At 51.8% G+C, this 13,052-nt stretch overlaps 1 protein-coding gene across 1 annotated transcript in view; it reads right to left on the reverse strand.

Moving 5' to 3' along the window:
- sez6l (seizure related 6 homolog (mouse)-like) overlaps positions 1–13,052 on the reverse strand; it is a 32,676-nt gene that overhangs the window by 16,236 nt on the left and 3,388 nt on the right. Inside the window, exons 2-3 of the mRNA XM_018745019.2 lie at positions 544–999; positions 244–383 (exon numbers count right to left, since the gene is read on the reverse strand). Of these exons, the coding sequence (XP_018600535.2) occupies positions 244–383; positions 544–999 (596 nt within the window). The remainder of the gene's footprint in view (positions 1–243; positions 384–543; positions 1,000–13,052) is intronic.

A 13,052-nucleotide genomic window follows, 5' to 3' on the forward strand; every position in this document is an offset into this window, starting at 1 on the left:
ACACTATAAGTGTTAATTCATTGTGATCACATGTAATCATTCATTCAATCAATCAATCGATCAATCATGTTCACCTCCAAACATCTAAAATATGATTTATCTATTTTTTTTTAAAAAAATGTTACACACACACACACACACACACACATACACACAGGATGTAACCCTTGCAGGACAAGCGTACAGATAAAGAAACATGCAGTAAACGTGTTTGCTTGGGTGGCGCCAAAGGGAGGGGCTAACCTGTAGCTCCACCCCGTAACCCCTGTAGACGGTCACGGTGTAGGTGCACTGCAGGAAGGCGCCATTTGGGAGGGGGGGGTCGTCCGACGAGTCTATGTAACCCTCGGGGTCCGTGAAGTTGACCGTGCAGCGTGGCGCCACTGGTGGGGAAGGAGGCAAGATTACACACATGCGTGCGTGTGCGTGTGCGTGTGTGTGTGTGTGTGTGTGTGTGTGTGTGTGTGTAAGCACACAGAAACAACATTACAGCTCCAGTGAATTTATGGGACGGAGGGGGGGGCCAATGACTTTCTGGCTCACCTGAGGCACGCGAGTTTGTGTCGGTGTCCGTACCAATGGTCGTCGTGACAACCGTCGCGAATAAGGGCCCGTGACCGCGGTGCGGGGCCCCCGAGGGGTCTGTCGTTGAGACGGACGACGGCGTTGGAGGCTCTGGGGTCCGTGTCGTGTCCTCAACGGGGGCCGAGGTGACCGGTGGCCCGTTACCGCGGTGCAGTCCCAACTTCCTCCTGATCTCGTCCTCGGGCGGAAGGACCCTGGCGCCCAGCTCCTTAGGCAGGAAGGGCAGCAGGTCGGCGGGCAGGGCGGTGGGGAAGACCGCCCCCTTCTGGGCGAGGAGGTGGTCCCCTTGGGCCAGTACGGCCTCCAGCAGACCCTGTCCCCTGGACAGCGACTCGCGCGTGTTCTGCCCTTGGACACCCCCAGCTGAAGATGGCGGCGGCGGCGGCGAGGCTGAAGGAGAGGGGGGCGAGTCATCTGGCAAAACGGGGGGGGGCAAAATTGGCACTCGTTAAAGTAACAACGAGGCACCTGGGACCATAGAAGGAACAGCTGCCGCCTTCAGCTGCACAGGTTCAAATCCCACCTCCAGCTGTACTAAGTACCCTTGAGCAAGCTGCTTACCCTGAATTGCTCCAGTAAAAATTACCCAGTTGTACAAATGGGTAAACAATGGTAAATAGCCCAACACTGTAAGCTGCTTTGGAGAGAAGTATGAGCTATGAGAACAAATATTAATAAGATGGAAATGTGAGCAACATCCTCTATAATCATATAAAACCCACGCCTCTGTATACACACACACACACACACACCTATACAAAATGCCGTTTTCACATGTATGGTGGTGAATTTCAAGCACTGCTTGGACACAGAGGATGCAAAAAGACTTCTGTTGATGATCAGCTAAGGGTGTAAATTCAGTGTGAAAATCAGTGAGACACTTGAGTCCAGGCAGTTAATGAAGTTATTGAACTGATTCCAGATCACAATGGAGTCACAGTAAGACTGTGCTTCACTAAGCATACAGATACAAGGTCATACAGGTATATGGAGGAGTCAGGGCCAGAGGCTTTCGGGCCGTCGGAGTCCATTTCCCTGGTGGAAGTCACTGAGGTAGTTGGAAAGCTCCACAGTGGCAAAGCACCGGGTGTGGATGAGATCAGCCCGGAAATGCTTAAGGCCCTGGATGTTGCAGGGCTGCCGTGATTGACACGCCTCTGCAATGTTGCATGGACCTCGGGGGCAGTGCCTTTGGATTGGCAAACTGGGGTGGTGGTCCCTATCTTCATAAAAGGGGACCGGAGAGTGTGCGCTAACTATCGGGGTATCAGACTTCTCAGCCTCCCTGGGAAAGTCTATGCCAGGGTGCTGGAAAGGAGGCTCCGGCCGACAGCTGAACCTCGGATTGGAGAGGAACAATGTGGATTCCGTCCTGGCCGTGAAACAGTGGACAACCTTTTTACCCTCTCGCAGATCATTGAAGGGGCATGGGAGTTAGCTAATCCAGTCTACATGTGTTTTGTGGACTTGGAGAAGGCCTATGACCGTGTTCCCAGGGAAATTCTGCGGGAGGTGCTTCGGGACTATGGGGTACCGGGGCCACTACTGCGGGCCATTCGGTCCTTGTACATACGGAGCAAAAGCTGTGTCCGCATACTTGGCCTTAAGTCAGGCCTGTTCAATGTAGGCGTTGGACTCCGCCAAGGTTGTGCCTCGTCTCCGCTCCCGTTTGTGGTCTTCATGGACAGGATATCAAGGCGCAGTCGAGGTCAGGAGGGCATTCCGCATGGGAGTCGGAAGGTGACGTCTCTGCTTTTTGCGGATGATGTTGTCCTTTTGGTACCGTCACATGGTTGCCTCCAACACGCACTGGAACGGTTTGCAGCCGAGCGTGAAGCGGTTGGGATGAGGATCAGTACCTCAAAGTCTGAGCCCATGGTTCTCTCATGGAAAAGGATGGTATGCCCCCTCCGGGTAAGGGGAGAGAATTTGCCCCAGGTGGAGCAGTTTAAGTATCTTGGGGTCTTGTTCACGAGTGAGGGGAGAAGGGAGCGTGAGATCGGCCACAGACCGGGAGCAGCGGCAGCAGTAATGCGGTCGCTGTACCGGTCTGTAGTTGTGAAGGGGGAGCTGAGCCATAAGGCGAAGCTCTCCATTTACCGGTCGATCTACATCCCTACCCTCACCTATGGTCATGAACTTTGTGTAATGACCGAAAGAATAAGAATAAGATCGTGGATACAAGCGGCCAAAATGAGTTTTCTCCACAGGGTGCTGGGACTCATCTGATAAGGACGCCCCCTGGACGCCTCCCTTTGGAGGTAGACCAGCCGCGGCCAACTGGGACGAGGCCCAGGACCCGCTGGAGGGATTATATCTCACAGTCGGCCTGGGAACGGCTGGAGATCCCCCAGGTTGATCTGGAGGAAGTTGCGGGGGACAGGGGCGGCTGGGCCTCCCTGCTCTTCTGATCCTAGAAGGTCAAGGGCAAGAAAATGGATGGATGGATGGATGGATGGATGGATATAAGAATATAAGGAGATATGTATTTATGGACACATGAATGTGGACATAAAGAGAAGCCTGTCAAGGACATTAGTCTGCAGCTCAGTGTAAAAGAGCTCGTCTCGCTTGGGGACAATGAAGTAGGAAGTCGCCGAGATGTGCTCAGCAGAGCGACTCCCCCACCCTCCCGGTGCTGAGTCACACGGAGGAGGAGTTCTGCGGGGGTGAGGTGGGTGCGGGGGGGGGGGGGGTCACGGCAGAGCATGACGGAGGTGCAGCGGAGCGACGGGCCACGACACAATGCAATGTGACTCCACCCCCAAGTTTTTCCGTTAAAGAAAAGCCCAGAACAAGGATGGAGGAGCTCATCTCTACGCCGCACTGGAACTCGCGGGAAACAGTATTCATGGCCGATTCAGACGTTCATTTCTCACATTCACCTCATTTTTACCTCATTGTGATCCTCTCTCATAGTCTCTTGCTGGAATTCATAAGAAGAATTAAAAGTCCAAGCCAAGGGGGCAAACAGCACAGCGCACCGGAGCAGAGCAACCGGCATGTGGAACGGCGGCGGTGTTTGTGAGGAACTCTCCTTCAGCGAGGGAGCTTCATCTGAGGACGACACCTTGGGAGGGTTTTGTGAAGAAGGTGCTGCTCATCTCCCAGAGCGTTCCACATGTCACAGGCAATGGACTTACGAGTACACATCTTTACCATGCTCCTCAGGTGAACGTGAAGTGTGTGAACATCAGGCGAAGAGCTCTGCATCACCACGCCCCCCCCCCACCACAGGGATGGGAACCGATGTTGTTCTTTCCGGAAGGAGAACACCTGTAGGTTCTTGCCTAGGACTCGCAGCTGTACTTCTCACCTGTTACTCCAGTACCACGCCAGTACCATACCGGGTACCAATAGCTTGGTGCACGAAATCCCCTCACAGCCTCTACTGTGGGCAGAACCTTACGAAGACGGGCCATGTTCTGTGCACCTCATGGGTCATGGTTGCTTATCCCTAGACCTGCGTTATACGTTTATTCATCATGCAGGTGCTCTCCTCCATAGACACTTACCGCGTTAGAACGCCTACGACTATTTACTCACGTATACAGCAGGGTAATTTTTACTGGAGAAATTTTACCGCAAGTACCTTGCTCAGGGTCCCAGAGCAACAGGTAGAATTGGAACCTGAGGGCCGCAGCTCTGTCCAGTAGCGCCCCCTGCTGGCCCGGCTACGCAGGTGTGACGGATTCTTGACCGTTTGCGCACCTGGATCCTCACTGTTGTTCATGACAAAAACCCCTTTGATGTAAATGTGCAGAAACGTGTCACTTTACACTTTATTTGCCACTTTGCCCATGTTCCCCATCGCTCTTTATTTATAGCAACTGGGTCAGACGTCCGGAGCACCACCTCGCTCATAACCCCTTGTACTGCGCACACACAGAGCGAGAGTGATGCTGCGCCACTCTGGTGTTACGATCCACATTACAGACAGGCAGGCAGTGAACCGGACTGGACACCGCTGGAGAGTGTGTGTGTGTGTGTGTGTGTGTGTGTGTGTGTGTGTGTATATATATAGAGAGAGAGAGAGAGTGTGCGTGTGTGTATACCAGGGTAGCTGGTAGTGTAGGTTAGGGTTACTCTTACCCTAAGGTGCTCCTGTAAAAATGACCCAGCTTTAAAAGTGGGTAAATAACCATAAGTTGCTTTAGAGACAAGAATCCGCCGAATGCAGTAAGTACACACTGAACGCGTTTTTAGCGGCGCCAGCTGGTGCTACTGTGAGGCTTGTGACGAAAATCACTGTTTCATGACACGTTCTTTCAGCGCTGATGGACAGGCTGAGAAATGGGTTCGGGGCGACAGGCAAATACTGCAGCTCATTTATAATAATAATAATAACAATAATAATAATAAATAATAATAATGATGTGTTACTTTTCCTTTAGACATTCTGTTCTCTTTCCTTCCCTCTCCTGCACCTCTTTCCCAGTCCATAGAAGCAAAGGCGTCACACTGAGACAGCAATTAAGAGGAGTGGACAGCAGTAGAATACCAATCAGCACACGCGCACACGCGCACACACACACACACACACCTCCAATCACAGCAGACACGCTGAGGCTGTCTGAGTGAGAACAATTCGGCTCTGACAACTGCAGCAGTCACACTTGGGGCAGCTTGCAGTGTAGTGGGCAGAGCTGCTGCCTTTGGCCCCAGAAGTTACAGGTTTGAATCCCACCTTCTGCTGTAGTGCCCTTGAGCAAGGTACTTACCCTAAATTGCTCCTGTAAAAATTACCCAGCTGTATAAAGGGGTAAATAGTTGTAAGTTGCTCTGGAGAAAAGTGTCAGCTAAATGAAAGGATGTCAGAGTGTTTGTGCTCACGCACGTGTGTCACGGCCCCTTACTGAAGCTCCGACTTTGTGGGTGGGACCACCCCAACTAATCAATTGCTCATGGATTTGGTTTCAAAACCGGTGTGTCGAGAGCCTCCTTCGCAGCAGATGCTGCACTGGCACACACACTCACACAGCTCAGGTAACTCTTATGCAGTGTGTTGCATCCAGAGATTTATGCCAGCAGGAACACATGTAGAAAAGTGTACCACTAGGAGGTGCCTTTCAGTACAGTAGGGAAAAATAAAATCAGTAATATTAAAATAAACATTATATTTAATATTAAATATTTTAAAGTAGAAGAATGACTACTACTCAGGTGCTCCTATGCTTTCACTGATGAACAATTACGATTTTCAGCAAAAATTAACTACTTTGTTAAAATCAGGCTGGGGGGGCACGGTGGTGCAGTGGGTTTGACCGGGTCCTGCTTTTCCGTGGGTCTGGGGTTCGAGTCCCGCTTGGGGTGCCTTGCGACGGACCGGCGTCCCGTCCTTGGTGTCTCCCCTCCCCCTCCAGCCCTTCGCCCTATGCTGCCGGGTTAGGCTCCGGTTCCCCTCGCGACCCCGTATGGGACAAGCGGCTTCAGATGACGTGTGAGATGTGTAAAATCAGTCTCCGGTAACTAAAACGACAGCAAAGTGCAGAATCTGAATAAATATATTAATGAGCCCCAAAAAAATTGTCTTCAGCTTGCAAAATATATGCCTGAATCTCATTTCCGGGAGGGTGTGAATGAGCTGATTCCACAAGAACGTTAAAACATCGTTGAGTAAAAATACTGAATATGGACATAATTGGGACGCTGAAAATACATACCGAATGTGGACTGAAACACACGGCTCCATCTCCAGACTATTTATTAAACCTTTCAAACTGAAGACGTTCGTATTTATTACATCGTATCTATTATTATATGATCGTATTTATCAAAGGTTTTAAATTACAGCAATCAAAACCGATACTGACATTAATATTAATATTCAAGAGTACAGCTGTCAAAACCAGTTATACACACACACACACACACACACACACACACACACACACACACACATTTTCAGAACCGCTTGTCCCATACGGGGTCACGGGGAACCGGAGCCCACCCGGGAACACAGGGGCGTAAGGCCAGAGGGGGAGGGAACACACCCAGGACGGGACGCCAGTCCGTCGCAAGGCACCCCAAGCGGGACTTGAACCCCAGACCCACTGGACAGCAGGACTGTGGTCCAACCCACTGCGCCACCGCACCCCCTCAAAACCAGTTATAAGTGTTTTGTTTCCCTGCTGTCATTTTATTTCTGAAAATTCACACCCCACTTAAAATATGAGAAAGAGCGAAAGATGGACTCGGCTGGTGGTGAAACGAAGAATGAAGGACTCAGATTTTGGGGCCACGATGGGAGAACACACTCCTCCGTACTGAAACGTGCTTTCAGTTGTACCATTTAAGACGGAGCGGCTCCAGGTTCGAAGGCCAACCCTTGGAGCTCGGGGGCAACGTCACAGGTGACTCATCCAGGCATCGGAATGGCGAACAAAGTGTCGGAGTGAAAGGCAGGACCTCCTGATTATCCAGCCACGTGCTCCATTTTTACCTTTACTCTGCACCGCAATTTGTACCACGTCCGTAAGACGAAGGATTATGGAGCACGAGGACTTCAAATTGCCCGTTTCTAGACACTTCATCTGCACACGATATCGGAGCCCTTTGTTTCACGGGCACTGAGACGGTAGAATGTTCTGGAAGGGCTGCTTGGGCACAGGGACACACACCTGTAAAGCCTTAAGGCTTCAGACGAACACACTGCACCCACATGTCCTTATGCTGTTTTTCATGACCCTTCTGCTGGAATCCTGTACCTCGTTGTTCCGTTGTTCCTCAACTCACTCGGTTTGCTCGTCGCACCTCGTTTTTACCATCTTTTCTGGTAATCCTTTTATTTGCAGTGACCCGTCTGTACATGCAATTAGTTGCTCTACGTCTTTACCCTCTTTGCTGTTGTTTGTTTTCCATTTGTTACATTCTGTCCATCCCCGTGTCACTGTCACACTGTCCTTTCCCACCCTGCGATGCCGAACGTGTCAATACTCCCTTCCCTCTCCAACGCGCGGGAACGCCGACGAAGGCTTCCCTCCAAAACGCGTCCGTTTGCACAACCCATTTGTCCTCTGCTTGCGGTTTTTACTCATTATAAACGCAGAACACCTTCACGGGACTGATCGTATATTATATATATGAACAGTATATAAGCGGACAGCCAGTCCCTCGCTGTGATTGATGAGCGCCAGTCCGTCTCCGCCTCTGTCCTCAGAGTCCAGGTTCCGCTCCAGGATTTAGGACGCGCTGGCCGTCAAACCCGATTTTTTACTTCCCGAAAAGATGCCCAACGCAGGACACCGACTAGCGTTACGCCTGTAAAGAAAGAGCCGGAATTCAGGACCCTTGAGGAAGGCACCGCTTTGAAGAGTGTGAAACACAAAGGAGCTCTGAAACACACATCGTCGTGCTGCAGCATCGCAGGAAAAGGTGAATGAAGACGATGGAACTATGCACTTGAGTTCTCCACCAGCTCTCGGTGGTCCCTTAGCCTCCCGTGTGTGTGTGTGTGTGTGTGTGTGTGTGTGTGCGCGCGTCTGTGTGTGATATGCTGCTCCAGTGAACCGCAGGCAACAAAATCTCTGCCTCTCCAGTCAAACGCACAATCCGCTACTGGGCAAACTTGGCAGGTGCCCCCGTCCCACCCCGACCCCACCTTCCCAACATCCAGAAACGCAAACGTCTCCCTGCAGAAGTGCTTAGCCATTCAAAGAGAGGAGAGAGCGACAGAGCGAGGAGCAGCATGACAAAACAGAGAGTGACAGCGGCGTTCCTCAGAAAAGAGCCCCTTGGCTCAGCAGGCACCTTCTATTATTATTATTACCGTTATTATATTTAGCTGATGCTTTTCTCCAAAGCGACTTACGGCTGTTTACCCATTTACACGGCTGGGTAATTCTACCGCGGCAGTTCAGGGTAAGTACCCCGCTCTAGGGTACTGCAGCTGTAACCCCGGCAACCTTCGGATCCAGAAGCAGCGGCGCTAACCGCCGCGGTACCAGATGTCCATCGTAGCGTCATACGGACACCTTCGCGCATGAGATTTTGGAAAAGGAGAACAGACTCATCAGCTGGAATCTGGCGGCTCGATCCATAGAAACGTTTCTGCAATTTACTGTCATGCTGAAAAAGTATAAAGGGCAAAACTGAAAGATGCTCAGTATCAAACGCAGGGGGGCAGCACATATTGTAACGTTGTTACTCAGCAACAACAATAATAATAACTATATTTAATAATAGATATTTTTGGGGATTTGCACCAGTCTTCTATAGAGGGAGCAGGGGTACATCTCTTCTCTGCGGTAAACAGGACCCCTCTTGTGTGCGTAGTGACCCCTATAAATAGGAACGTTCTTCCAGGTCTCCAGAAGAAGATCAGCAGTTAGCAGGTAATGATCAAAATCTCGATCAATTCTTTCTTCCAGCATCGGCACTTCACCTCGGGCCGCCGTGACAAGCAAGTGACCCCTTGTCCACCCCCACCCCCCACCCCCCGCGGGCTCAAGGAACCCAGATGCACGCAGGACTCCGCTTGGATCTCAACTTGATCCTTTGGAAATAGAATCCAATTTCCACTCTCAGTTCGTAGTTTAGTCATAACGCTTGAAAAATATGTAACGTGTCAAACGCTTCATGAGGAGGGAGTGGGAGGAATGGGGGCAAGAAGACGAGAGAGCGAGGCTGAAAGGCTCCGGGACAGGAAACGCACGCACGCACGCACGCACGCACTTACACTTGCCTCGATGACGTCCCATCGCGCGCGCGCGCACACACACACACACACGTCGCCAGAACTCACTCCATTATCACAATTAGCAGAGCGCCTGGCAGACTGACTCATTAGGGGTGTGAAGCATCCCACTCGCAGAAGGATCGCGAACGTGGGGTGTGGGCCGTGAGCTGCGGGGTGTGGGCCGCGTGTCCGTTGCACGGCGAGGGGGATGCATCACCCCGTCGGGTTCGACGCAACGTGGCCTCCGATCCAAGGTGCTCCCTGGAGGGAACCCTGAGAAGATCTGCAAGAGGCACCAATTAGACTCGGGGCTTTCGAGACGAACGTCCGGGCTGCGCAACTTCGACTGCGCTGAACGGCCTTTCGACGGGCGCCGTGTACCGCGTTTGTCCCTGGCTGGGCGACTCCAGCCAGGAAGCTTCGCTTCTGAGCTGCACCAGAAAAGCTGGTCCTCACGTTGCTGCCCTGGGGGCTACAGCTCGATCGGAGCAGCTGCTGGGTGTCAACCGAGGCCATGGGAAGCGACGTCGCGGAGCGCTACGCCCCCCCCCCGAGCGTCCCCGCGGCCCCATCCTTCACTCCGAAGCACGGCTTTACGCCCAACCTGCCGAGATCTCCGCAGACACTCCGTACGGCCACGCTTTGACGCGCGCTTCAGAAGGGCGTTTCGTCAGAAAGTGGACGCGTGGAAGGTGGAGCGAGGGACGTTGCCGTGCTCCACGTTGTTGGGCTGCGCCGTGTATTAACGGGGATCTCCAAGCGTCCGGTTCTGAAGTTCTGACGGTCCCGCCAGAAGCGCCTGGTCTTTCGACTTCGCGCCCCGATGTCTGCCGCGATGTCTGCTCATTTCACCGTCGCGTTTCTTCTCCGCCTTCTCTCCGTAGCTTCGGGGTCCCGGGCGTCGCTGTCACATTAAGGCTGCCGGGGGTTCTGCGTTGTGGGCGTCGCTCTCGGCGCGAGCTCCGGGCGCCCCGGGGGTGCCGGGGGCCCCGGGGCCCAAGAGGGCCGCGCGTGTGGCTCCAGCACGTCCGCGGTAGGGGAACAGATGGGCCCCCCCCCCTCCCCCGTCTGCATCTCTTCTCACAGGCCCGCACAGGTGCGAGCGGTCTATCAGCACAGCTGTGCATCTCCCTCTGCCTTCTCCTGTCGGCCCCCCGATTCCGCGCTGCTTTCCCAACTACAGCCACGCTTCCCTACACAGATTTCATTTACATATATGTGTGTGTATGTATATATATTAAAAACTAACACGGATCAGGAGATATTATACGTGACACACCTCAAATGCCAGGGTGCCAGTGTTTACATTTACAACTGTGTGTGTGAATCTATACGTATACTTTATATATTCATACAGAGATTTATATCTTTGGACCAGTGTCCCATCCAGTGTGTACCCCGCCCCCACCTTGCACCCAGGGAATCTGGGATAGGCTCCGGACCTCTGTGATCCTGACCTGGACAAGTGGTCAATGGAAAGAGGATGGAAGGATTACACCGAACACAGGTAAATTACGGTAAGTAACTTGCTCAGGGAATCGGCAACTTTTGGGTCCAAAGGCAACAGCTCCTGGATTCAAACAGATCCGAACTGTGACGGGATTCTCGTGCCCTGTACAATTCGGATCTCGGAATGTGAGCAGCGTGAGAATGTTCAAACTAGACCTTTAAAACTGGAACCAACCCCCCCCCCCCCACCCCCCATGTGACACTGCCGAAACACAACAGTCTTTGAAAGTGCGGTGCTGCGAGCTTCATTTCCACTTTCATATCTATTTACTGCCGGAGCCACACATTTCTGTCATTAATCGATGTCATCAACGCTGACATTTTAGACAAAATTTGCTTTGATACAAATGTACATGTTTACTGTTTTTTTGAGCTACACAAGTGTGGGATGCAATGAATTCATGCGTGTCAACTTTGCAAAATGTTAATGGTCTGAATGCGGGATATAAAGAGGAAAGAAATGGACATAAAGAGGAAAGAAATGGATACAAAGAGCAGCCTCACAGTGCATCGCGTTTCACAAGAATCTCAGAATTTCACTTTTGCCCCTGCAGTGCGAACGCAGCCTGCTACTCTCACAAAGAGCCAAGTCCTTCAGATCCCCTTTCAAAAGGATAATGAGCGAAAAGTTGAGTCCACGGCATCTCCCGGACGCGGCGCTGTCCCACGCCAGGCTTTCACGGCTACCGAGAGGCAGAACAGTTTTGCAGTTGGGCTGTCCCACAACGGAAACGAAACACGTCCCGCATCCATCAGCAGCCGATCACAGGAACCCTTCAAAAACGGTGTCAAAGTAAAAGCGACAATAGGGGCCCCTGTCTGACCTCGAGAGCTGGCCACGCACACACACACACTTCTTCACACGCCGTGTGACACAGGTCTTTGTGCTGCTGACGCATATTTACATTTGGCCAATATTTCTCCTGAACCGTCGGAACCGAAAGCGACATTAAGCGGGAATTTTGGGTGCAGGAAATACATGAAAACATACAGACACATAATGTAAAAGATGATAAGAAAATGCATTTCCATAAAATAATTTCGCTGCCAGAATGCAATAATTCACGTATGTATAATTCATTTTAAAAATTCTCATACTGTGGCTGTGATTATTTAGAGCGTGACATTTCCAGATAAAATATTTAGGATTATTTCCCAATGTGTTTCCTCTGTTTTAGACATAAGTAGTTCATCACTAGTATTTCTCTATATGAATTTTTAATAATGTTATATCAGTTTAATGAAGACAGTAGTGCCTCCGAAGGCCTGAGCAGCAATGAACCTCCCTGTTTTGTTGTCTGTGTGTCACGGAGTGTGCATTGTGTTGACATAAGCGTTACCATGACAACCCCGTCCTCCACATGAAAGTTACCCTTTGCTTTGTCTTTTAACAGTACTGGCATCTACCTCCTCGAAAAAAAAAATATATAGTTTCTGGAAGGTGTGTGTATCTGTGTGTGTGTGTGGTGGTGGTGGTGGGGGGGGTAGTCAGTGAAAGGAAGGCCAATTTATGCTTATTATGCTGAGGCTGTTTTTCTGTCAGCCTCAAACCCCTCTCCCTAATGGTGCTGGGGGGGGTTGGTGTCTTTGGAAGCTCAGAGAACCGTGCGATTTACCGTCCTCTGGGAATCGTTGAGCTATTTCTGCATATTTAGAGCAGGGAAGCGGGAGATAAAACTGAACTGCCGGCTCATGCGGCAGACGAGGCTCCTTGTTCTCCGAATCCCTCGTCCTCCTCTCCCCGTCGCACCCTTGATGCATTCAAACTGGGCCAGAGTGTGAGGAGGGTTTCAATAGCTGCTGCTGCCCACACACACACACACGCGCACACACACAAGCGCGCGCGCACCAGCCTTCATCAATCCAGCCTCCGTCAATCCAGCCCCCAACAGCTTTTCGCCCGTTCATCCGAGACTCAGAAGCCGAGCCCTCGACCGCTCGCCTGCTCCGGAGGCGCGGCGTGACGTCTCACGACTCCCCCGACTGCGACCGCACCACCGCCATCCTTTGCAAGGATGCGACCGAGGACCGCTTCGTCTAATGGGCGGTCACGTCAGAGCAAAACGCCATCCGTGGCGGGTGACGCGGTCGAGAGATGCCGCAAAACACCTTTCTTCGTATAAGCGAGAGCTGAACCGGAGCGTTCGGTGTTTTCCTGCAGGGTGCGTCCAGCGGCAGCTGTTGCGGGGACTTCGGAAACCCCGTCCGACACGTTCGCGCTCCCCACAAACACGGACGCGGAGGTATTTTATGGACACATCGGTAACTAGTTCTGCACGGC

This window comes from Scleropages formosus, chromosome 6, assembly GCF_900964775.1.
Source record: "Scleropages formosus chromosome 6, fSclFor1.1, whole genome shotgun sequence".
NCBI classification, from domain to species: Eukaryota; Metazoa; Chordata; class Actinopteri; order Osteoglossiformes; family Osteoglossidae; genus Scleropages; species Scleropages formosus.